Raw genomic sequence first — 26176 nt, 5'->3', positions numbered from 1 at the left:
AGTCTTTCCATTTACTTAAGCAGGACTGAGCACTTGAGTATATAATTTTACATCATCAAATGAGAAAGAACTTAAAATGCCATACAAATGTGAGTAATTATGTTGTTTCTCTTGCTTTTGTTTTCTTTGCATGTAATCTTGTCATGTATCCGTCCTCTCTCCTCCCTTAAATTTTCATTCATAGGTCTTGGACTATCTCTTCAACCTTTCTCATATCCTCTCTCAGGGCTAGTAGAACTAGTATTATGGGTACACTAAGTTTTAGTTACTAGTATTTTTTTTTTACATTTCTTAAGACTTTTTTTATTAGCACTACATCTTTACTACGATTTTTATTCTCTTCTACTATAATCTTCTGTTACTTCCACCTCAAGGCGTTCGATTTTTCAATTAGTTTGACAGATACAAAGTAACAGAAGCTCAATAATACTCTTTCAGAATAAAATAACAAGTCTATAATGCAGTTGAGTTTCTTTTTCTTCCAGAAACAGCTTAGTTGAAAAATAAGTACTTACCATCAAATTGATAATGCATAGTTTGATGGATGCGTTCTGTGACACTGGCCAGCCAGTCTTGGAAGGATAAAGTCACTTGTGATTCATCTAGCAGTTGATTACAGGCTGAAAGACAAGGATCTCTTCAGTAACAACTACTTTTACTAACAATATAAACAGTCAAAAACATGGGGCAAAGTTGGCTAGTTTAGAAGAATTAGAAAAGCAAAGAGGTGAAATTCAAAAAAAATGTTGGAGACTAAAAAGAAAGAGGATTTTTATGTTAGCTGGGAAACCTGAAGAACAAAATTAATCAACATACTGAGAAGTTGGCAAATTGTCAAAACCCAGTAATAAATTTAAGTATAACAACATCTATTTGGTGTAGTTCCTAATGGACTGGCACCTACAAATTTGTCTAATTCCTTTTAAAATTCTATCACCATACTATAAACAAATTAGGAGAGTATGAAACAGTTTATATGTCAGATCTATGGAGAAGGGAAGAAATTATGGCAAAACAAGAGATGGAGAGCCTTAAAAAATGTAAAACAGATAATTTTGATTATATAAAATTTAAAAGCTTTTGCACAAACAAAACCAATGCAACAAAAATTATAAAGAAAGCAGAAAACTGGGGAACAAATTTTGCAACAAATATCTCTGATAAAGTCCTCATTTCTCAAATATATAGAGAACAGAATCTAATTATAAAAATACAAGTCATTTCCCAATTGATAAATGGGCAAAGGTTATAAACAGGCAGTCTTCAGAGAAAGAAATTAAAGCTATCTATAGTCATATGAAAAAATACTCTAAATCACTACTGATCAGAAAAATGCAAATTAAAACAACTCAGAGGTACTACCTCACACCTATCAGACTGACTAATATGACAAAAAAGGAAAATGATGGATGTTGGAGGGTATTGGGAAAACTGGGACATTAATGCACTACTGGTGGAGTTATGAACTGATCCAACCATTCTGAAGAGCAATTTGGAACTATACCCAAAGGGCTATAAAACTACATGTACCCTTTGATCCAACAATATCACAACTAGATCTGTATCCCAAGGACATTTTTGTTAAAAAGGGGATTTTTACAAAAAACTTTTACAAAAATATTTATAGCAGCTCTTTTTGTGGTGGCTAAGAAGTGGAAATCAAAGTAATGCCCATCAATTGGGAAATGGCTAAACAAGCTGTGGTACATGATGGTAATGGAATATTATTGTGCTATAAGAAATAAAAAGCAGGATAATTTCAGAAAGGTCTGAAAAGACTTGTATGAACCGATGTATAGTGAAGTGAGCAGAACCAAGAGAATGTTGTAGACAGTGACAGCAATATTGTTTGATGAAGAACTGTGAATGACTTATTCTCAGCAATGCAGTGATCCAAGACAATCCCAAAGGACTAATGATGAAGCACACTATTCACCTCCAAAGAAAGAACTGATAATGACTAAACACAGACTGAAGCATGCTATTTTTTACTTTCTTTCATTATTTTCCTTTCATTCATGTTTTCTCATACAAAATAACTAATAAGGTAATGTTTTACATAACTGCACTTGTATAACCCATATCTGATTGCTTACCACCTCAGGAAGGAAGGAAAGGTGGCATAAAATTTGGAACTCAAAACTTCAAATAAAAATATTTATTATTAAAATTTTTAATGGCAAAAGGGGATAGAGTTCCTATTTTTACAAAAATATTTATAGCAGCTCTTTTTGTGGTGGCTAAGAACTGGAAATCAAAGGAATACCCATCAATTGAGGAATGGCTAAACAAGCTGTAGTATATGATTGTAATGGAATATTATTGTACTATAAGAAATGACGAGGATGATTTCAGAAAAACCTGGAAAGACATATAAACTAATGCAAAGTGAACTAAACAAAACTAGGAGAATATTATACACAGTATAAGCAATATTGTTTGATAAAGACCTGTGAATGACTTAGCTATTCTCAGCAATACAATGATTCAAGAAAATTCCAAAGGACTAATGAAGCATACTATTCACCTTCAGAAAAAGAACTTTCTTTTTCTTTTATTTGAGTCTTCTTTTACGAAATTATTAATATGGGAATGTTTTACATGATTGTACATGAATAATCTATTATCTGACTGCTTACCATCTCAGGGAGGAGAAAGAAAAGGGAGGTGGGGGGAGGGATAGAATTTGGAACTCAAAACTTAAAAAACAAAAACAAAAAAAATGTTTTAACAGGTAATTGGGGATATATATATATATATATATACACACACATACATATATACATATATATACATACATATATATATGTGTGTGTATATATATATATATATATATATATATATATATATATATATATATATATATATATATATTTTGGAGGGTGTTAAGTAAAAATCTATTACCAAAGAAACCAAAATACCTGAGCTGCTTCTTAAGAGCCAAAACCTGCCTTCAAATGTATTAGACTGACTTCTATGCTATGGATTAATAAATTACACTTATATACTCAAATGAACCTAAAGCACAGGTTTGTGAATAGAGAGCTGGCCTTGGAATCTGGAAGGCCCGAGTTCAAATCTTGCTTCCAACATAAATGGACTATATGATGCTGGGCAAATCATTTAACTCTCTTAAGACTATAAGTTTCAGAATAGCTCCCCAGATATCTTGGTGGAAGGAGTTATCCTCTCACTGGGAACTCCCTACAATGAAATTACAGGTCTGGACTGAAAAAGATCCAATCCATCATTTAACGAATTCAACAAATATATTTAATTTCCTACTATGTGCAACATACTGTGTTAGGTGTTGGAGATACAAAGAAGAAACAAAACACAATTCTTGCCCTCTAGTACCCTACAATTTAGTAGGCACAGCATGGTATAGTAGAAAACAATGGATTTGAAGCAAAGACTCCTAGGATGGCATCCTGGCTCTGATTTTTATCAGTTGCGTGACTCAATTTGCTCATCGGAGAGAGTATTTCTTGTACCATCTACTTCACAAGGTTATTATTTACATTTTGCAAACCTTAGCATCAAAGTGCTATATAAAAGTAAAGAATAATAATAATTATTATTATTGTTATCACTACAATAAGACAAATGTACAGATAAGTATAATGCAAATTATAATATGAGAAATACATAGGAGATGTCCAAGCAGAATGGTCTGAGAAATTCAATAAGGAAAAGATTGTCTGGCTGAAAGAAAAGTTTCATGATACACTGATAATTCCTAACAGGGGAGGTGGCATATGAACCAGGAAGGTTAGGCTACAACTGCAAGGTCACAGTCTAAAGAGATTCTGAAAAGTACCTTAAGTCTTGGGAGATGGCAGTGGAAATAACAATCAAGAAACAGGGGAGTCTTCTGGCTAAAGAATTTAAAACTCACTATCACAATTTTGTTGTTGTTGTTAAAACATTAAAGAGCTTCCAAAATTTGTTTTTAATTTGAAAAATAGAGAGATCAGGCAGCTAGGTGGCACCGGCCCTGGATTCAGGAGGACCAGAGTTCAAATCCAGCCTCTGACATTTGACACTTACTAGCTGTGTGACCCTGGGCAAGTCACTTAACCCTCACTGCCCCACCAAAAAAAAAAAAATTAAAGAGATCATTAGGAACCTTGAATAGAACAGTTTCAGTCAAGTGGTGGCATTGGCCTGGAAAAACTTAAATGAACTGATGTTGAGTGAAGTGACCAGAACCAGGAGAACACTGTACACAGTAAAAGTAACATTGTGTGATGATCAGTTGTGATAAACTTAGCTCTTCTCATCAATACAATGATCCGAGATAATTCCAAAAGACTCATGATAGAAAATGCTCTCCACATCCAGAAAAAGAACTGTGGAATCTGAATGCAGATCAAAGCATGCTATTTTCACTTTTTTTCGGTTTTGTTTTTTCTTTCTTGAGTTTTTTCCCTTTTGTTCTGATTCTCCTTTCACAATAGGACTAATGTGGAAAGATATTTAACATGATTGTACATATGTAACCTATATCAGATTGGTTGCTGTCTTGGGGAAAGCAGAGGGAAGAAAGGGAGAAAAATTTGGAACTCAAAATCTTATGAAAACAAGTGTTGAAAACTATCTTTACATGTAACTGGGAGGAAATACTATTAAGATTGGGGGGGAAATTTTTTTTAATTAAAAAAAAGATGGGGGGAGTGGTGGCATTGGAAGTCAAGTGGCTGAGAATAAGCTGGGGTGAAGTGAGGGTGGTGGTAAAGAAATGAAGGCAATATGTATAAATAATCCTTCCTAGGAGTGTGATTGGAAAAGGGAGAAGAAATAAATGATGATGACTTGAGGAAAGAACAAGGTCAAGTGATGGTTTTTTAAGGATGGGAAGACCTCATGTGTGTCGTAACACAAAGTTGTTTATCTATCCCACCTCCCTCACAGGGTTATGGTGAAGATCAAATGAGATGATGAATATAAACTAAAAAGCTCTACACAACTGTAAGGTATTACTAGGGAAAGGAACTGCAATACCTATTATGCATGTAGATAAGAAACTAAACAAGGGGAAAAAAAAAGAAAGAAATTAAACAAGGAATATTCTTCCCCCCCCTTCACAACTCTTCAAAATCCACCTAGCCTACCAAAACATATCAGTGTATTTCTACATTTGTTCATTTAAAAGATATAATTTAACAGTCTAACAAATACTTTTCCAAGTGTAATACAAAAAGGATCCAATCATTGCAACTTCTCCTATTTTCAGTGTCCAAATGGTTGAACAATTCTCAACAGAAATTACTTTGAACTTTGAGGTACCACCTCACACCTATCAGATTGGCTAATATGACAAAAAAGGAAAATAATAAATGTTGGAGAAGCTGTGGAAAAATTGGAACACTAATGCATTGTTGGTGGAGCTGTGAACTGATCCAACCATTCTGGAGATCAATTTGGAACTATTCTCAAAGGGCTATAAAGCTGTGCATACCCTTTGACCCAGCGATATCACTATTAGGTCTTTTTCCCAACAAGATCATAAAAAACGGAAAAGGACCCACATGTACAAAAATATTTATAGCTGCTCTTTTTGTAGTGGCAAGGAATTGGAAATTGAGGGGTTGCCCATCAATTCGGGAATGGCTGAACAAGTTGTGGTATATGGATGTAATGGAATACTATTGTGCTATAAGAAACAATGAGCAAGCAGATTACAGAGAAACCTGGAAGGACTTACATGAATTGATGCTGAGTGAGATAAGCAGAACCAGGAGAACATTATATACAGTATCAACAACATTGTGTGTTGATCAACTGTGATGGATTTGACTCTTCTCAGCAATACAATGGTCCAAGATAGTTCCAGAGGACTCATGATGGAAAATGCTCTCCAAATCCAGAAAAAAAGAACTGTGGCATCTAGATGGAGATCGAACCATACTATTTCTACTTTTTTGTTTTTCTTTTTTGAGGTTTTTCCCTTTTGCTCTGATTCTTCTTTCACGGCAGGACTAATGCAGACATATGTTTAATGTGATTGTACATATATAACCTATATCAGATTGCTTGCTGTCTTGGGAAGGCGGGAGAGAGGGAAGGGAGGGAGAAAAATTTGAAACTAGAAATCTTATAAAAACAAATGTTGAAAACTATCTCTACATGTAACCAGAAAATAATAAAATACTTTTATGATTAAAAAAGAAAAAAGAAAAAAAAGAAATTACTTTGAGCTCCATGGGATAAAATTTTACCACTTGAAGCCATCCCAGTAAAGAGACACTTACCCTGCCTTTTTATTGAAGAGGTAACTGCAGGTTTTTTCAAGCTGCTTTTTCTTAGATTACTGCTCACTGCATCTTGAGTCAAAAGTGGATTATTGGTCTGTGTACCTAAAATACAAATGACTGAAAACTTTAGGAATATGTCTGCAGGATATACATACGGAAGATTTTAATCCCTGCATTGACCAAAACATGCAATAATTCCTACATAATGCTTAGGTATACTTGACACATTCTATAAAAGAAATCAAAATAAATCTTTACATGTAGTTTTGAACTTTCTTAACTAACACTGGAACTGAGTGTTTAATAGAAAGAAATTATATCCCATTGGATGAAAACTTCAGGTCAACAAATTTTTTAATGCTTTTAATGCTATTCACTTCCAGATAAAGTTAACTGATGGACTCAGAGTACAAACTGAAGCATATTTCTTTCTTTTTCTTGGGATTTTTTTTTTTTTGCTTATTATTGGAACATGGCTAATAGAAAATTTGTTTTGTCTGACTTCATATCTGTAATGGGTTTTGTATTTCTTGCCTTCTCAGTGGGAGGGGAAGGGGCCAGGAGGAATGAGACAGTCTAAAACAGAAAAAGTAAATTTGAGTGGAAAAAACATTTTTTAACAAAATTTCATTGATATCTTCCATTTTTTTAAGTTATCTATGTTTCCCAATGTATGCTTCCTCCCAGAGATCCATCTTTTATAATAAGTAAAAAAGACGGGGCAAAACGTCACAAAACTAACCAACACGTCAAAAATATACACATAACCCCATAAACCCCACCCAACCACCTCAGCAAATTCACCTTTAGATAGCAAAGCTTATCCCAAAATTTAAATGGAGAAGTAGAGCCCAAATCTGGTGGAACCTCAGGCCCTACCTCCAAAAACAAAGCTGGCAAGAAGCAAGTGAATCTGGATAATATATCCACTATCTGATAAGATATAGGAAAAAGGTAAAATATCCTTTTCTAGAAAAAGGACAAGCTTTATGGTACTGCTTTAGCTATCGCTATAGTACAGTTCTAACTAAATTTAAAAAAGAATTTAAAATGCAAAATTTGTCTGAGTTCTAAAAGAAAAACATCCAACAACATGAAGATAACAAAAGTCAGTGTTGGAGAGGTTGCATTATTTTGACCACTAGATGTGAATTCACTTCTTGAATTAACCTAAAAAAGAACATTTCATGATGAGCAGATTTCAGAAAAACCTGGAAAGACTTAAGTGGAGTGATGCTGAGTGAAGTGAGCAGAACCAGGAGAACATTGTACACAGTAACAGCAACATTGTGTGATGATCAACTGTGATAAATTTGGCTCTTCTCAGAAGTGCCATGACCCAAGACAATTCCAAAGAACTCAAGATGGAAAATCTTCTCCACATCCAGAAAAAAGAACTGTGGATTCTGAATGCAGATCGAACCTATGTTTCCATGTTTCTGTTTCTACTTTTTTGTTGGGGTTTTTTTCCCTCTTTTTTTTTTTTTGTTCTGACTCTTCTTTCACAGAATGACTAATACAAAAATGTGTTTAACGTGATTGTACATATATAGCTTATATCAGATTGCTTTATGTCTTGGGGAGGGAAAGGAGGGTGGAGGAAAAATTTGGAACTGAAAATCTTATGAAAACAAATGTTGAAAACTATTTTTACATGTAACTAGGAAATAATTACATGATTTTATGATTTAAAGAAAAAGAAGATTTCATTCAATTCCCTGAAAAATCAAGAGGGTCCACAACAACATATAAAATAGAATAAAAAGTCCAAAGCAGCTTCTCACCAGATGATTCATCCCTTTTCCTCTTCTTTGGCTTAGAGGCAGTGGATTCACAAATCTGTGCTGTAGATTCTGGATGGCAACCTAACTGGGGCACAATAATCCCTTTAAGACCTAGAAAACAGATCTCTAAATTAACCACAGTGTGCCCCACTTAAAGAAAACTGAACTTACAAAACTCTAACTCCCCCACCCAGAAATATTATTAAATCTGTTTCAAGACAGACTTCCTTCAAGTACTAAGTGTTTTTTTTTTTCAAAATAAGAGAAAGGCCAAGGAAGGAGAGGGGAAGGAAAGTGTGCATGGAAGATTAAAGATAAAGAGTTAGCTGACCCTGCCAATTGGAGATAAATACGTTTTGTGGTTTTTAATCACTGAAATCTAATAAGATTGAGGAGTTAAAGCAAGGATATCCATTATCACCACTACTATTTAATAGTAGAAGGACCAAGTTATCAAGTGAAACAAAAGTTTTATTGTAAATTTACTTTGAAATAAAAATCCTACCTTTATTTTTTATTTTTATTTTTTGCCTTATGGATTAAAAAATGCACTGCACCAATTGACACAGTTTGGCCCTTCAAGTTATTCTTAAATTCCAGTATTTCTTTTGTAAACATTGTGCTGGAAACGCTTGCTATAGCAATACAACAAGAAAGAGAAATCAAGGGCATGAGAATGGCAAAGAAGAAACAAAATAGTCATTTCCTGCAGATGATATGATTTTTAATTCTTAGAAAACCCTAGAGTCATCTTAAAAATTAATTGAATCAGTTTTAAAATGCAGCAAAATTATAAACTACACAAATCAGTAATGTTCTTGTTACTACCAAAAAAAACAAAAAAAAACCCAAAAAACTAGCAACAAGACATAAAAAGACAAATTCTAATCAAGAATGTATAAAATATTTGGGAATCTATCTCCTAAGACACACTCAGGAACTACATAAATCAAGCTATAAAACTTTCTCTACAGAAACAGATACAGGCCTAAATAATGAGAGGAATATTAATTGTTCACAGTCTGATAAAATGCAAATTACAATATTATCTAAATTAACTCACGTATTCAGTGCTATACATAACTGCTGAAGGATCATTTTATAGAGTTAGAAAAAAGAACCAAGAAATTCATTTGGGGCAGCTAGGTGGTGAAGTGGATAAGAGTACTGGCTCTGGAGTCAGGACGACCTGAGTTCAAATACAGCCTCAGACCTTTGACACTTACTAGCTGTGTGACCCTGGGCAAGTCACAACCCTGACTGCCTCAAAAAAAAAGAAATTCATTTAAAGGAACTAGGTATATCTCAAGAAAAGTAATGGAAAAAATAAGAAAGAAAGGGGCCTATCAGGACCAAATTTCAAGCTATTTTATAAAGCAGCAATCATCTAAATGATTTGGTACTGTTTAAAAAAGAGTAGTCAATCAGTGAAACAAATTAGGGATATACTATACAGTACAAAAGCAAAAAAATGTAGTAGCTTACTGTTTGAAAAACACAGACCCCAACTACTGAGATAAAGACTCACTATTTGATTTTTTTAAAAAACTGCTGTGGGGGAGCAGCTAGATGGCGCAGTGGATAGAGCAATGGCCCTGGAATCAGGAGTACCTGACTTCAGATCCGGCCTCAGACACTTAACACTTACTAGCTGTGTGGCCCTGGGCAAGTCACTTAACCCCAATTGCCTCACAAAAAAAAAAAAAAACAAACTGCTGGCAAAATTGGAAAGCAATAGGGGAGAAATTAGTTACAGTCCAACATTTCACAATATATACCAAGATGAACTCCAAACGGACAGTGACTTAGACATAAAAGGTGACCTTAGCAGCAAATTAGAGAAGGAAAGAAAAAATTACTCTTCTCATCTATGGATGAGGAAGATACATAATAACCAAATAAGGGACAGAAGGAGCACAGAAGATAAAATGGACAATTTTAATTTCATGAAGTTAGAACATTTTGCACAAACAGAATCAGTACAGTTAAAATTAAAAGGGAAACAAACAGGTAACTGGAAGAAAAACCCTTACAGCAAGCTTCTCTGATAAATGATCTCCAAGTCAAGATTTACCAAAAACTGATTCAAATTTTAAGACTAAGAACCATTCTCCAATAGATAGTCAATGGATATCAATGGACAGTTATCAAAGTAAGAAATCCAAGCTATTAAAAATTATGTGGGGAAATGCTCCAAATCACTAAGAATTAAAGAAATTGCAAATTAATGCAATTCTGGGGCTCTATTTCACACTCATCAGTGATTGAAAAAGATAAAAGAAAAGGAAAATGGCAAATGCTGGAGAAGCTACTAGAAAATAAGCACACTAATGCACTATTGGTTTAGCTGTGAACTGGTATGGTCATTCTGGAAAGCAATTTGGAATTCTGCCCCAAAAGAGAAAGAGAAAAAGGGCAAAAAGAGCCACCCTTTTTGTAGTAGCAAAATACTGGAAAATAAGGGGGTTAACCTATTGGGTAATGGCTAAACAAACTATGGCATATGAATGTAATGGATAATTTTGACATGAAAAATGACAATAAACAGTTTCAGAGGAAATTTGGAAGAACTTTCTCTATAAAATGAGTGTACAGAACTAAGAGAACAATTTACATAATGACAACATTATAAGACAAACAATTTTCAAAGATTTTAGAACTCTGATGAATAAAATGATAAAATACAATTCCAGAGGACCAAAACTGAAGCATACTATCCCATCTCCTGCCAAAAAGGCAGCAGACTTATTATGCAGGTAAAGAATTTGGCCCTTACATGCAGAATGAGACATCAATTTTTAGACACAACCAATATGGGAATTTTTGTTTTACTATGTGTATTTGTTATGAAGATTTCCTTTTTTTATTGTATATTTGAGGGAAGAGGAAAAAAAGGAAATATCACAGAAATCAAAATGAAGGTAAAATCAGAAACAATTGACCTTCAGAATTTTTAAGGACCATATAGAGAATAAAAACATTGTAGTTTTCTGCATCTTCAAAAATCAGAGAAAATCAGAATGAAAATCGAAGGTTCTTAGACTTTTTAAAGACTGCCATGAAACAGATGAGAGATTCAAGTCTAATCTGTCTGATTCATCAGGGGTCATCTTTTTGCCATATAAATCAGGGGTGACTCTCTGAATAGCCACATATAAATTGTGACAAACTGGATGAATGTAGTCCAACTGTGCTACACTCAGATAAGAGGGGGCCTTGCTATTATGTTTTTAATACCAAAAACTTCTGTTAATTTATCTCATATATTGGGCAAGCTCACTCAGCTAATTTCACTGTCAAAAATATGATGTCAAAAGCTACATTAGAGAGACCTCTAGATATCAATCTACAGTAGTGTTTGTGTTAAAGATAAAGAAAGCCCTATCTCTTTGAATCTTAAAGCAACTAGTCATTCCTTAAGATTGCAAGATCTTCATAAATCACTACCAGGTGCTATTCACTCTTTCTAAGATTCTGGCACTTACTTCACTCAGCCATTCCTTCTCATTTTAGAAATGAAAGAGTGCATGTGCCAATCCCACCTACCATTGGAATCAAAACTGAGAAAGTCAGAGAATTCCTGAGCCAATGTCTCATCACTGGCAAAGGCACAGATGCATGCAAAGAAGTGAATGCATCTCTGGGCCAGCTCGTCCTTGGAGGTGTTTGACTTGCTGGATTTCAGAGTCTGGCAGGAGCAGAAGAACCGGCGCTCCGTCATGTTCTTGGCACTAATTTTCTGAACAAAGGATGCGTGCAAATAGCCTAAGCTGTGCTTCTGGCTGGCCTTGCATTTCACCACCAAAATGTTTTTAGTAATCCTCTGTACCAGTGGGCCAGTAGGTTCTGTGGCTAACTGCCAGATGGTCTGCTTGGTTTCTGGGGAGGCCTGCATTGAGTTCAAGACTGAGCTTTTCAAGGTCAAAGGTGTGGCCTCTGCCTGGCAGTTTATGGCCAGTTTGATATGCTGACACTGATTTTCGACAACACCTTGAGTGGCTGCTTTCAAACATGAAGGGACATAACATCGTCCTGAGCTCAGCTGACTAATGATGGTACCGTCCACTGTCTGAATTGTCGTCTCTGAAACACCCAGCTCCACAAAACATCGGTAATCTGGACCCCTGTCTCTCTGCCGTACTGAGTAGATATGCAGATCGGATCCTGTGATTATTTTGACAGCTTCAATGCTGGGCTGCTTTCGTGCTCCATAGCGAAAGATAGTCCCACATGTTTTATTCTTACAGCTCAGTCCTCGGGTTCCATTATATGTGCCACACCGGGGACACTTCCTGATCCCCCGCAAGGTAGCTTTCCCCAAATCAGATAAAAATGCTGGAACTTTAGTCCTCAGCGAGTTTGGTTCCATTTTTCACAGGCCCTAGAAAATACATGAAGTCTGTCAACAGAGATGTACAATTTATAACAAACTAATACTTAATATATATGGAGTATCAAAGAAAGCATTTATAAAAGTCACTCACCGCCTTCCAACGGAAATCCCAAACACAAATGTATATTTGAACCTACAAGCAAAATAAAAGGGTAGGAAAACTCTGCATTTTATGTATTCTCTATGGCATCTAACATAATGTCAGTATTTAATATTATCAAACTTTTAAAAAGTTTTCTTCAGGGTGAACTCCTCTATAAAAAGACCAAGATATAGAGAATATCTAGCTTAATCCTTTAACGAGCAATCCTTGAGTAAGGAACTAAAGGACAGGAACATTTCTTTCCCTTCCAGAGTTCCCTAAAACCCCCAAACAATCTTGGGGTAGCAAAGCGGCTGTTGCACCTAGATGACGGCAAGACCTAACTGCTCTGTGGATTCACAAGGCCCAGAAGGTATTTATCTTGTCTGGCTGAGGTGCCAAAAACAACCTGTCCAAGTCACTGGTACCAACCAAACCAGAATCTGAAGTTTTAAACTTATGGTGTAACAATGAGGACATTCTGCTTCCTCTTTCCTGAACAGCCAATGGCAGGACGCCTGCTGATGGTTCCAAAGATTAGACAAGATTCCACAGGGAAATGACTAAAATTAACAAAGAAGAAAAATGTCTAAGGAAGAAACAGAAAAGAAGGAATCCAAAGTATTACAGATAACAGGAAGATACTAGGTTGTGAGAATAATTGCCCACAATGGTACTTGATTACCAAGAAGGTATAAAAAGTGCCAATGTCAGTAGAAAAGAGGCAGCTGATAATATGTGTATATTAGACATTCATCTAGTTATTATAATAATAACTAGAGTGCTTTATAACATTAAAAGAAATTATATGTACATTATCTCATTTGAGCATCATAGTACTACTGTGAGAGGTAGGAGAGTTTACAATGAACAGTGAAAGAGACAAAAAGAGTTTAAGTGATTTGCCAAGATAAAAAGTTATGAACAAAGTTAGGACTACATAGGATACAAATCCCCTGATTCCTAATTCTATATTATTTCATATTACACCACTTCTGATAAGACCAAATAGTTTAAATCTTTGCTTCTGATTGCTGAGATGTTAGCATTTCTTCTGAGATGATGGCCTTGTTAATTTGATTATTTCCTTTGCCATCTTATATTGATAGTACTCAATCTGAAATATTTATCTGAAGACCAATAGACAGACTACTAGAGAAAATGAACCACATATATAGTGATATTATTGCCATGAATCAAACAAAAGGCATAAAAGTCATGAAACTAAATAGAAGGGCAAGTCACAGGTTCTCTTCAGAGAAGTGAATCAAGAAGCTAAAATATGGTTTCATGCCTTCATATAAGACAAGAAACCATTTTGTGAGAAACTCAATTTATCTTGCCTTCAAGTACTCACAAAAAGACTAAGCAAATACACCACCATAAAAATGATTGTAGCTGGTATTTGAATACATACTGAAACATAATTATTTTTGTTAGTTACTTTATTGGAAACAAAAAAAAATGATGAGCAGAATGCTATCAGAAAAACCTGGAAAAACCTCCATGAAATGGTGCAGAGTGAAATGTACTGTATACAAAATAACAGCAATAGTGTAAGATGATATGCTGTGAATGCCTTGGTTATTTTCAGCAATACAAAGATCCAAGATAACTCTGAAAGACTTATGAAAATTGCAATCCATCTACAGAGAAAAAAATGATGGTATCTGAAAACAGATTGAAGCATAAATTTTTTTTGACAGTTCCTTAATCTAAAGTTTTGTTTTTGCCTGTTTTCTTTCACAACCTGGCTAATGTGGAGATGTTTTGCATGACTACTCATGTATAACTTATATTGAATTGTTTTTGTTCTTAGGGGGTGAGGTGGGGAGGGAGGGAGGAAGAGAAGTTGGAACACAAAGTTTAAAAAAAATTTATGTCCAAATTTGTTTTTACATGTAATTTGGAAAAATAAATTTCTAAACAAATAAACAAACAAACAAAAAACTTATGAAAGCATCAATAGATGATAGAGTCTAGCAACTATATGGAAGATTAAAGACCAGTGTTCTGTGTGACCCTGGGCAAGTTGTTTAAGCTTTCTAGACATTAATTTCCTCACCCATAAAATGAGGGTATTAGACTAGACAAGCTCATAAGGCTCCATCCAGCCTTAAATCCTATGATTCCTTAGGAATCTAAAACATACCAACTTAGGTTACTACATGATAGCATGTCTGGTTATTTTAAAGTCTATCCTATCCTGTGTACCATTCTTTATAAATAACATGGAGGTTTATACATCAGATCCAGTTTTATTCTATTCAGATCATTTTATGGTCATATTAAAGGATAAAACAAACAAACAAAAAATGACTGTAGCTTATTTGACAGTATCTGTCCAGGGAAAAAAGTACTTTGACACTGGCAAACTAAAAAGTAAAAGGGGGTACAGTGGATGAAAAATGATCATGATGAAAAATACGGTTTGTCAAGAAATCAAAGAAATCAAAGCTTGTACACTACTCCAAAGCCTCATGCCTACATATCACACAATAACTCAACAAGTCAGGGAGGATCCACTCAGTTCAGTTCCCATAGAAAGAACTTTCTCCAAAGGTCATGTTTTCATGGAATCAATTAATGAATTGGTAGGATATGCTAGAATACAAATAAAACTATTTTGAAAAAGCTAGCCTCTATTCCTATACTATTTGGGGGGGGGGCGTTGAGACAATTGGGGTTAAGTGACTTGCCCAGGGTCACACAGCTAGTAAGTGTTAAGTGTCGGAGGCCAGATTTGAACTCAGGTCCTCCTGAATCCAGGGCTGGTGCTCTATCCACTGTACCACTTAGTTGCCCCCTATTCCTATACTATTAAAAGTCACAACTATCATCTAATTTTTAAAAGGTGGGGTGGTCGTTTGGCATGAAACATAGCCCACTGCTGCAATGATTCCCACAAAATATGAAAAGGACCAGAGAAAAGCCTTAAGCATCTGAAGTAGCTCCTCATGGAGGATTTATTGAAAAACATGGACAATAATGGCATAATCAGTCAACAAAAAGCATTTGTAAAAAAGGGGTGCATGGGGGCAGCTAGGTGGTGCAGTGGATAGAGCACCGGCCTTGGAATCAGGAGGACCTGAGTTCAAATCTGGCCTCAGACACTTGACACTTACTAGCTGTGTGACCCTGAGCAAGTCACTTAACCCCAATTGCCTCACTAAAAAAAAAAAGGGGGGGGTACATAGGGGCAGCTAGGTGGCACAGTGGATAGAGCACCAGCCCAGGATTGAGAAGGACCTGAGTTCAAATCCAGCCTCAAACACTTGACACTTACTAGCTGTGTGACCCTAAGCAAGTCACTTAACCCCAATTACCTCACACACACACAAAAAAGGGGGTGCATAGATTGTAATACGTATTAGTATGGGGAAAATTCATACAAATAAAAGGTAGATTCACTGAAATAATGAAGAGTTCCTAATGAGTACACTGCACTCTAATAATCATGCTATCTGTGTAGAATTTTCAAATGCAATATATTTTTGTATGTATATCACATCATCTTCATTTGGTATAGAAGAATACTATATGAGGATTCAGAAGACCTAAATACTCATCCCCTTTCTTACTAACTGGTATGTGATCTTTGGCAAGTCACTATAACTATCTAAACTTCAATTTTTCTCAGCTGTAAAATGAGGTATTATTTACTCTATCTACCCCAAAAGTGCCTGAGGCCTGAGAGAAATTAATAATAGCTCAAGTTTACAAAGCACATTTCTCACAGCAGCCCTGTAAGATAAGTAATATAGGGGCAGCTAGGTGGCACAGTGGATAAAGCACCGGCCCTGGATTCAGGAGGACCTAAGTTCAAATGCGACCTCAGACACTTGACACTTACTAGCTGTGTGACCCTGGGCAAGTCACTTAACCCTCACTACCCCGCCAAAAAAAAAAAATAATAATAAGTAGTGTAAGTATTCTTATAGTCCCCGTTTCACAACAGAAAGGAGAAAAAGAGGAAAGAAACTCAGTGACCTTAAGTGACTTGCCAAAGAGCTGGTACTGATGCGAGCTAGAAATCAAACCCAGGTCTTTTACCTCTACTGAAATAAAGCATTCTCACTATTTAGCATTAAAGATTAGCAGTAAAGTCACATTTTTAACAGACCTTTGTGATTTACAAAGCACTTTGAACAAACTATCTTATTTGATCCTCACAATTCTGATGTATAATTAAACGTTCAAATATTAGCTTCATTTTAAAAATGAGGAAAGTTTGTTCCATAGAGGCTCTCGTTTGCCTAAATCATGGAAACACTAAAATATCCAGGTCAAAAACTCAGTTCATGTAAGAGTGTGTGTGTGTATTGTGCATTATATATGTATGTACATACATATGTATACATGCCTGCATATATGTATATAAAGCCAATGGTTTGTCTCAGTTTTCATTCTTCTTGATTTCTCTGAAATATTTAACACTGCTGACCACCCCATCCCTCTCCCATATTGGAAAGAACATGGAATTAGAATCAAAAGGGCTGCTGTCTAAGTGCTGCCATTGCTGCTTATTAGAGAAATGATCCTACCTCTCCAGGTCCAAGTTTCTCCATGTATAAAAAGAAGGGGGTTGGAAGAGGTGATGGCAGAGATCCCTTCCAGCTTTGAGTCTTTTCCTCCTCTCTGGGTTTTAGTGACACTGTTCTCTCTCAGTTCTCCTCCAATCTGTCTGGCCTTTGCAGCCTCCTCTGCTGTATTATAATCCATGTCCTGCTCCCAGGATGTATCCCAGGCTTTTGTACTAGGCCCTCTTCTCTTTTCTTTTCTTTTTTTGGTGAGGTAATTGGGGTTAAGTGACTTGCCCAGGGTCACACAGCTAGTAAGTGTCAAGTGTCAGAGGCCGCATTTGAACTCAGGTACTCCTGAATCCAGGGCCAGTGCTCAATCCACGGTGCCAGGTAGCTGCCCCTGCCCTCTTCTCTCTATAGGTACTCTTTTTCTTAGTCATTGCTATAGTTCCTATAGGTTCAAATATCTATGTAGATGATTCCCAGATGTATAAATCCAGAGTCTCATTCCTGAGCTCCAGATCCACATCATCAGGCCTTTCAAACTCAACATGCCCAAAATAGAATGATCTTTCCTCCAAAAAACCTTCCTTCTTCCTAACTTCTCTATTTCTTCTGAGGCACCCACCATACTTAATCCAGGCAAACTACCTGGGGGAGGTCATCTTTACTCTCCTCTTATATTCCCACTTATTATGGAATATTGTTGATTCTACCTCCAAATTTCTAATAACCATCCATTCCTCTTTACTCACATAGTTCAGGCCCTCATAACCTTTTGCCTGGACTATTGTTTGTTTCCTGTTGGTCTTCCCCTCCTCCAATCGTCATTCACATGACTGTCACATGATATGCCTATAATGCCTGTCTGACTATATCCCTTTGAAGCTCAAAGCAGCTTCTATAGCTCCCTTTTGACTCTAAGATAAAATAAATACTCCTCCAGTTGGCATTTAAAAGCCTTATGTAAAAATTAAAAATATCAAAAAGAATCTATTTTTTAAATATATATATATATATAATAATTTTCCAAACAAATTTTTGGAAGCCACAAGATTCTAGAGATAAAAGTTCTCCATAAACAAAAGAAAAATCAGTGAACTGAGCCACTAAGTGTTAATTATTAATTATTTAGTGGCTTTCAGAATTATTCTTATTATTTTCAAATAAATTTTAAAGACAAAACTCATCATGAAAAATACTCCCTATTGTGACATCAATATTTTTAGCCATAATCGGTAAGCATTCTAAAGAGTCGCTGGACTTTTTGTAAAGTTTTCCTAATTCTTATTAGATGTTAATCTGCTTTATTTTAAAATATCATAACCACAAGTCAGGCACAAAAAAATGTTCACTTTGTAGAAGTCTGTACTTCTAAAAGATACAAGCTGTTCTTGTGCATTCTTCCAGGCAAAAAGGAAAAAGAGTATCTCAGTATAATAAATCATCAAGTGATTGCCACAACAGTTACTTTGAAAAATGTAATAAAAATGGAGATTACAATACCTGTTCCATCTATTTCAAAATACTAAGAAAGCATTTTGTACAATGTGTATCAGTAGGTGAGTTACAATTTTTATATGAATAACATTCAATTATAGTGCCTGGAACATAGTAAACACTCAATAAATGCTTATTGACTGACAAAAATAAGAATAATTTATTAAATAGTATTATATTCTTCCATAAGACCCTTGCACACAGTAGACAATGTTTAAAGTGAATTTAGGCACATTGAAAACACTTAATAAATGTTTGCTGACTGATTGAATTCTACTCTTTAGGTTGTATGTGTTTACATATAAAAACCAACAGATAGCTGTGAGTGAGGGGAAGTAGTAAGGAATCAAAGCAGATTTTTGCTAATTGAAAAAAATTGTTTTTAAAAGGGAAGCAGGAGGGGCAGCTAGGTGGCACAGTGGATAGAGACCGGCCCTGGAATCAGGAGGACCTGAGTTCAAATTCAGCCTCAGACACTTAACACTTACTTACTAACTGTGTGACCCGGGGCAAGTCACTTAACCCCAACTGCCTCACCCAAAAAAAAAAAAAAAAGGAAGCAGGGGGGCAGCTAGGTGGTGCAGAGGATAAAGCACCAGCCCTGGATTCAGGAGGACCTGAGTTCAAATGTGACCTCAGATACTTGACACTTACTAGCTGTGTGACCCTGGGCAAGTCACTTAACCCTCATTGCCCTGCAAAAAAAAAAAAAAAGAAAAAAAGGGAAGCAGGCACTTCAGATGCACAAGAGAGCATAATGAAAATGATATTTACATTTGTTCTTCACCAAAGTCCTCCTCTAATGCCTCATTGTGGCATGGAAGGGATTCTGGTTTCATGAAGAAATGCCAAGCTTGAACAAGCCCAAGCAAGCTAGAAAAGATTTAAGTATAGAATGTGATCTAAGAATCAACTAGCTAAGTTTACAGGGAGATTCATTTCCAAAAGTCTTTTTTGGATACAGGAACTTTTAAAAGTGTTTACTAAGGGCAACTCACAAGTAGATGGCATCCTACTACCTAATAAATAATGTATAAACTCCTAATCCTGGCATTCAAAGTCAAACACAATTTGTTCCCAAACTACCTTTCAAGCTTTTTCTCATACTACTTCTCTTGATTTGTATTACATTTCCAGTTAAACTGTATTTTTCTCTATTCCCTACCCTCCTGTTCTTTTCTGTGCCTTCACTCACACCATCTCCTTTGCCAAAAACTGACATCTAAACCTGACTCCCCATATCTCTACCTGCCCTTTCTTCCCTACTTAAATGCTCCCTCCTCTATGAAGCATCCCTACACACACACACACACACACACACAAAATCGAGTTTTTCCCTCTTGAGATTGCTCAAACTACTCTTCCTTTTCTCATACTACTTCACCTTTTTACATATCTCACTTTCCTTTGTAATGGTATATTGTCCTACATCCTGTTACTGAATATTTAAAAGTACTGAAGTACTATATGCTTGTATAATACTTCAAAGCTTCAAAAAATACTTTCACATTATTTTATTACTACAATAATTTCTGGGAGGTAGGCAGAGAAAATATTGTCATTCCATCTTAGTAATAACACCATCTTAAATTTAAAATGTGTTCTCTTCCTCAGGGATTTATTCCCAGGGAGTTCACAAGAGTACTATGACTTAGTAGACAGTTCTTGAGAGTTGCTGTGGCCAAATCACTTTACCCCCAACCTCATGAGGTCCCTAACCAAATTTAGCTAGGATGTTCTTTGCATGACAGACACAGTCTGGGTCTCACTACTCAAAGCCCTTTTTCATCTTAGTAGGAGCTGCAAGAGCTTCTGCTCCATTTGGCATAGTCCCAAAGAATCTGGGATCACTTCTAAACCATGATCAAACACACTGGAGAAGTTTTATGGAGAATGGTTCTCATTTCAATATTTATCCTCTTGCTTCTATTTCAAAATAACAGAAATTATGTTTTTATTTTGCGGGGGGAGAAGAAAGGAATATTCAACAATTATAGCACTGATTTGGAAACATAAGGCATAGATAGCAAGAAGGAAGATGTCTTTTACAAAACTATTACTCAGAGCCGTCAACTAGGAGACATTTACCCTTCGGCTATCAGTTTTGTAGATATTTGTTCCTCTATAAAGATCACAGGCTGAAATAAAGCTTTCTCCAAATCAGTTTAGGATACTCTTCTGAAATCAATATTGAAACCTAGGACCTGGTTTCACAGGCTAGCTTGCTACTTTAACTAATCACTGCGACCCCGTGTAAATCACTAATCTTCTCTGAAGCTGTTTCCTCATATGCAAAATGAGAAGTTGAATTTGGTGACTTCCATAACCGGTCGTTGTGATTGAGGTTCAAACTGCATAACTTTTACACATCTTAAAAGGGTCATAGAAATGTCAAACATAATCATCATCATTAGGGTTCAAAAAGCACACTCCTCACAACAGACATGAAGAGGGGCTAGTACAAGAATTATCTGCCCTTTCCATAGAAGCAGCAGGTGAGGCTTAGGAATTTGAGTCCCCCGTCCAGGATCCCACAGGTGGGTAACGAGGGAACCCGGCACGAACCGCCCTGCTCACTGCAGCCCCAAGCCCGGGGCCCGGGAGCAGCGCCTCTGCCTCCCCCTGGGTCACGGGTCACTCTCGCCCCGCTTGAAACGAGTCCAAAGGTGAGGAGTGGAAAGAGCCCTGGATCGGGAATCGAAGAACCGGAGTTCGAATCTTGCCTATGCCACGGACTAACTGTGCGACCCCAAGAAAGTTCCTCTCCTCTCACCCGCCAAGCACACACCGAACCCCTCAGCGCCTCAGTTTCCTCCGCCGTACGATGAAGGGGTTGTACAGGATCACTTCTAAGGTGCCTCCAGCTCTGACAGTCCCCGATCCTGGTGCTGTGGCTCAGGTGGACATGGGTGCCCATCAGCCTCCTCCCCAGGAATGGCACCCACCTCACGGCCTCCGCCGGCTCCAGGCCCGCCTTTCCTCCAGCAATGACCGCCTCCTCTCCATCCCGTCTGGGCGTGACGGGGTCAGGCAGTTCCCCAGAGCCCCGCCACCCTCGGCGGATGGCTGCCTCCCAGCATCCTCCGCGCCTTCGTACGTCATTTCCGCTCGCTGTCAGGCAGCTAGAGCAGAGGGACCGGCCTCATTCAGCTCCTCTCTCTGCACCCCTCCCCCCACCACCACCCCCACGCCTTTGCCTCGGTTTGGTAGTATGGCAGTTCTCTGCTCCCTGACAAATCGTCCCCTCCTGGCGCGCCACATCGTCCATACATACCTGTTTTGGCGGCCTCGGCCCACACCTTCGCCCTAGAGCCCCAAGCTGATAGCGGCCACAGCCAACCCTCAGCCCAGACCCTCCACCATGGCTTCTTACAAGTAGTGGCCAACCGACAGCTGTAACAGCAGCTACGATTGGCCGAGAAGCTCCCACGTGGCGGATCATGTATGTTTCCCCCCTCCCCCCTTCTCCGGCCCCAAAGGCCAACTGGGAGTAGTAGTTTTGCCTCTCCGAATTCAATTAAATTCTATAACGATTTCGTAAGCGCTCTGCCTAAAGCTAGGGGCAGGGCGCTTAGTCGTTATAAATGATACAAAGACAAAAAAAAAAGTCGTCTTAAATATTGGAAGTGGGAATGAGAGAAAGCGGAGCACGCAGAAAAGCTATTCGTTCTTTTGTCTTCTCGCACAGAAATGAACCCGAACTTGGAAAAGGAGGAAAACTTAACCAGATGCAGAGTAGCCAGGGCGACTTATTAATAGTAGTGGGTATGCCCAATTTTGTCTTCGGTCAACAATATGAAATTATATACAAGGTACAAAATTCCTTTTCTGCTGAGTGTCTCTGATAATAGCAAACTCCTTGCTCTGTGCAAGTATGTTTCATTTGACCTATAAAAGGAAAAGCTGGGAAGCCAGAGAAACTGGTTCATTGCACTTGGGTTTCGCTCTCTAAAGGCAATGCGCAGCCATACAGTCCCGCTAGGGAAACGTAAGCGGCAGGAATGGCAGTAGGTTTCTGGCCTGAGCTTGTAGCCTTCAGGAATGACAGGAGACAGAGCATTATTGGAGTCTGAGAACAAATTCGAGTTCTTGGACCAAGTATCAGCGGGAGTTGAAGAGCAGGAACGAACGATAGATCCATTGTGTGGAGTCTCGTTTTTGTCCATATGTGTGTAGAACCAGGGGAGGAAGGTGCATTATATTGTCGCAAGTACTTTTATTTTGCGGAGGAGCAGGAGGGGACCCAAATTTCATATAAGGTATCGTATCATCATTTGTTGTTGGTCCTTCGTTAAGAAGAGGACCAATGACACAAGGTGATTGAATTGAAGTGAGACAGAGTTACACAAAGTTGTCAGCCTCACTCTCTTCCAGTCATGGAAGTCCAGTGGCAAGATAAAAGTCAGGACTGTTGCAATGTCCCAGAATGCAGTAGATGACCTTGGAGGCTTTGATGTCTGACAATGCACTAAGAACTCCACAGAGCCTGCTTCAGTCCACCTTCATGGATGGACGTTGGCACAAATTGTTTTCATCTGTCCGTTGTGGGTCTTCACATCCTTGGGGGTAGATAACCCACTCACTAGGTTTGAGGCCTGGTCGGTGCCGACAACCTGGGTTTTGCTTGCCTACCCAGAGTTTTACCTGGATGTGGTCAATGTGCATGCTAAAGCTTCTTGGAGCCACAGGTAAGATTTAGGTGGACACCTAAAGTGGATGAGCAGCCCTGAAAAGCTGTTAAGCCTTTACATCAAAGGTGTTAATCCTCCCCCAACAACCCAGTATACCACATACAATACAGAATTATATATTCTGAAGGACCTTGAACCAGAGGAAGTCTTGCTTGACTAGCCCACCAACCAAGTTCTTTCCTTTTGAGGGCAAAGGGTGGTGCTTAGGTCCCTGGGATGTAGGATTCAAAGCAGTTTTATCTTGATTACTTAAGAGTTTGGGTGCACAAAGATGTGCACCTATTCTGCCGTTAGCCTGAGTATTTTGCAGGTGGGGTTTAGGCTCATTACCTTTTCTTGACATGAGCCAAATTCGTTTCAGCAAGCAGCAGACACAGTGAGAATACCCCAAAACAATGAACCCAACCCAACCCTTGTAAACCTAGCGATATGCTTCTAGACCAGAGACTACAATTGATTCTTGCTACCAGAGCTTCTTAAAAGTATTCCCACTCATGACCCCTAATCCCCCAGGAAATTCTTATGCTACCACTGGCATATAGGTAAAGTAGGTATACATAACCTCATTGCCAAATTTTTGTGACTCACCCCCCACATTCAGTTATGCAACCCCATACGGGGTGGCAACCCACAGTTTAAGAAGCTTTGTGCTAGACCATGGTGGGGAAATAGGACATTTGGATAAGAGATGGCCCTCTTCATCTGAGTTGATATTTATTATAGGGTAGGAGTTTTACCTCAATTTAGTACAAGTGCCTTGCATATAATAAACATTCAATGTTTCATCTATTGTTACACTGTATTTCAGTCTTTGAGGCTCAACATTTAACCATGTATCATTACACTGTCAGTCTTTGAGGCTGAAACAAAAGCACAGATGATGGCAGTAAATGGTTTTACATAACTGCATTAAATGCCAGTTGTCCAAATAAAAAGGCCCACTCTCTACCTCTTTGGACCCCTAAGGATTTGTGTGTGGCAGGTTACTTTTTCAATTACAGTGATTGACCTTCCATTGAAAAGAAACAGACCTGGGGCAGCTAGGTGGCAGTGGATAAAAGCAAAGGCCCTGGATTCAGGAGGACCTGAGTTCAAAGCTGAGCCCAGACACTTGACGCTTAACTAGCTGTGTGACCCTGGGCAAGTCACTTAACCCTCATTGCCCTGCAAAAAAAGAAAAAGAAACAGACCTTCCAAGGAGAAAAAGCCAAGTACATCCAAAAATATCACAAAATATGAAAAAGAACATATATTTAGTCCAACCCCCTAATTTTACACATGAAGAAACAAGTTGAAAAAGTAAATTGCACTGGGTTACAAGTTTCTTGATTCCTGTTTCACTTTATTTACATTATATTATGTCCCTTGAGATTGTACTTCACCCACACGTGGTGGCAAAAACATTGAATTTAGAGCAAGACCTGAGTCCGAATCCTGGTTTTAGTACTTACTGTTGAATCTCTCTGAATCCATTTTCATAGTATGTAAAATGAGAAGGTTGGTCTAGATTGGTCTAGAACTTCATTCCATTCCTAATCTAAGAGTCTATGCCACTAGACTGGAGGGAGGGAACAGTAGTCTAATTTCCCTGCTGTACCATTAATTCAACAAATTTTTGGCATTTCATTTAACCTCTATGTGCTAGGGGCACCCTCCTACCTCAGAAGCTTGAGGAAATGAGATAATTGTTCACACTCAGAAGACAATGGACTTCAACCCTGCACCTATTTTCCTTAACTATAAAATGGGGATATTAACACTTGTACTATATACCTCAGTTACAAGGAACTTACTGAAATACTACCAAAATGTGAGAACACCATAACAGCAGTCATGCCATCAACTTGAATCACTGCTTAAGCATTTGTAATATCATAAGAGGAATTTGATTGAAGATGGCAATTTTACATAGACAATAGTCACAAACTATGCTTTACCGTCACAATTGTTTGGAATCTTCAAAGAAATAACTACATGGGAGAGGAACTTTCTAACAACAGTATGAAAATGATTTCCATGAAGGCTGCAATCTGTCAGTGGAAGGAAGAACCACACTGGCAGAATCACAGATCCTAAAAGCATTGAAGTATTTAAGGATAAAGGAACTGTGCAATTAAACTTTGGTAGCTTTGTTTGGAATAGACTGAAGAAACATTAGAATTGGAAAAGACACCTTTTAAGTTTCCTAGTTCAACCTTGCAGGTTGATTCTTAAGGCATCATTTCATTCCTCATATGCAATTATTCAGTTTCTTGAATTTTCTTGCCTGTCCCTATCCACGTGTCACATTTCTACCCATCCCTTATAGTCCAAATCAAATGCCGCTTCAAATGTAAAACCTTCTAGATTGTCAGTTAATTATCTTTCAACCCCTTAGACTAATAATTGGATTGATTTGTGCCATACCTTATTTTGTTACCTGAATTGTATTCAGAAAGTATACAGATTCTAAGTCTCAAACTCTTTGTATGCTATTTGGCATACAAACCCACAATTTCTAAAGAAACAAAACTGCAGGTAGTCCCAAAAAGCACTCAAGTATGCAGCATATAAAAGTAGGCTGTACTTCCATCAGTAACAATGGTTTGTGCAAGAATAATTTATGATAGCTAAGAAGCATATGATTAAAAAGAGGTGGCCCAGTCATGTAGCATGCATATGGACACAGCCCAAATACCGCACTGTTGCACAATTAATATGAAAAGGCCTTTCATGTAGAATCCATCTGTGGAAGGGCATGGACAAGAATCACGCACAATGAGTTTGGGGCAGATGAATTGTGATCTGCACCAGCAGAGAGAATACCTAGATCAATTAATTTCTTAAGTTTAATTGATCAAATATCTTCCAATGACAAATCTATCTCGTAGTGCAGCACACTGCATTATTGACAGCTCTGTCAGTTTTTTAAATGAATAAAATTTAACTGCCTAAAATGGGTAATTT

The 26176-nt window shown here is 37.5% G+C and overlaps 1 protein-coding gene across 6 annotated transcripts in view; it reads right to left on the bottom strand.

The window, feature by feature from the left end:
* Nucleotides 1-21928, bottom strand: part of C2H2orf42 (chromosome 2 C2orf42 homolog) — a 51056-nt gene extending 29128 nt beyond the window's left edge. Inside the window, exons 1-7 of one of the 6 annotated variants that reach the window (XM_043985544.1) lie at nt 21814-21914; nt 21313-21661; nt 12526-12567; nt 11588-12422; nt 8042-8152; nt 6255-6359; nt 516-620 (exon numbers count right to left, since the gene is read on the bottom strand). In XM_043985544.1, the coding sequence (XP_043841479.1) occupies nt 516-620; nt 6255-6359; nt 8042-8152; nt 11588-12410 (1144 nt within the window). In that variant the 5' untranslated portion in view covers nt 12411-12422; nt 12526-12567; nt 21313-21661; nt 21814-21914. Of the gene's footprint in view, nt 1-515; nt 621-6254; nt 6360-8041; nt 8153-11587; nt 12423-12525; nt 12568-17060; nt 17421-21312; nt 21662-21813 lie in introns of those variants that run through there. The other 5 variants (XM_043985543.1, XM_043985541.1, XM_043985545.1 and 2 more) reach the window with 5 other exon arrangements.
* Between the last annotated feature and the right edge of the window lie 4248 nt (nt 21929-26176).

Source organism: Dromiciops gliroides, chromosome 2 (assembly GCF_019393635.1).
Source record: "Dromiciops gliroides isolate mDroGli1 chromosome 2, mDroGli1.pri, whole genome shotgun sequence".
Classification (NCBI taxonomy): domain Eukaryota; kingdom Metazoa; phylum Chordata; class Mammalia; order Microbiotheria; family Microbiotheriidae; genus Dromiciops; species Dromiciops gliroides.
The sequence above is the reverse complement of the archived record's forward strand: the minus strand, read 5'-3'. Positions and strand labels throughout refer to the sequence as shown.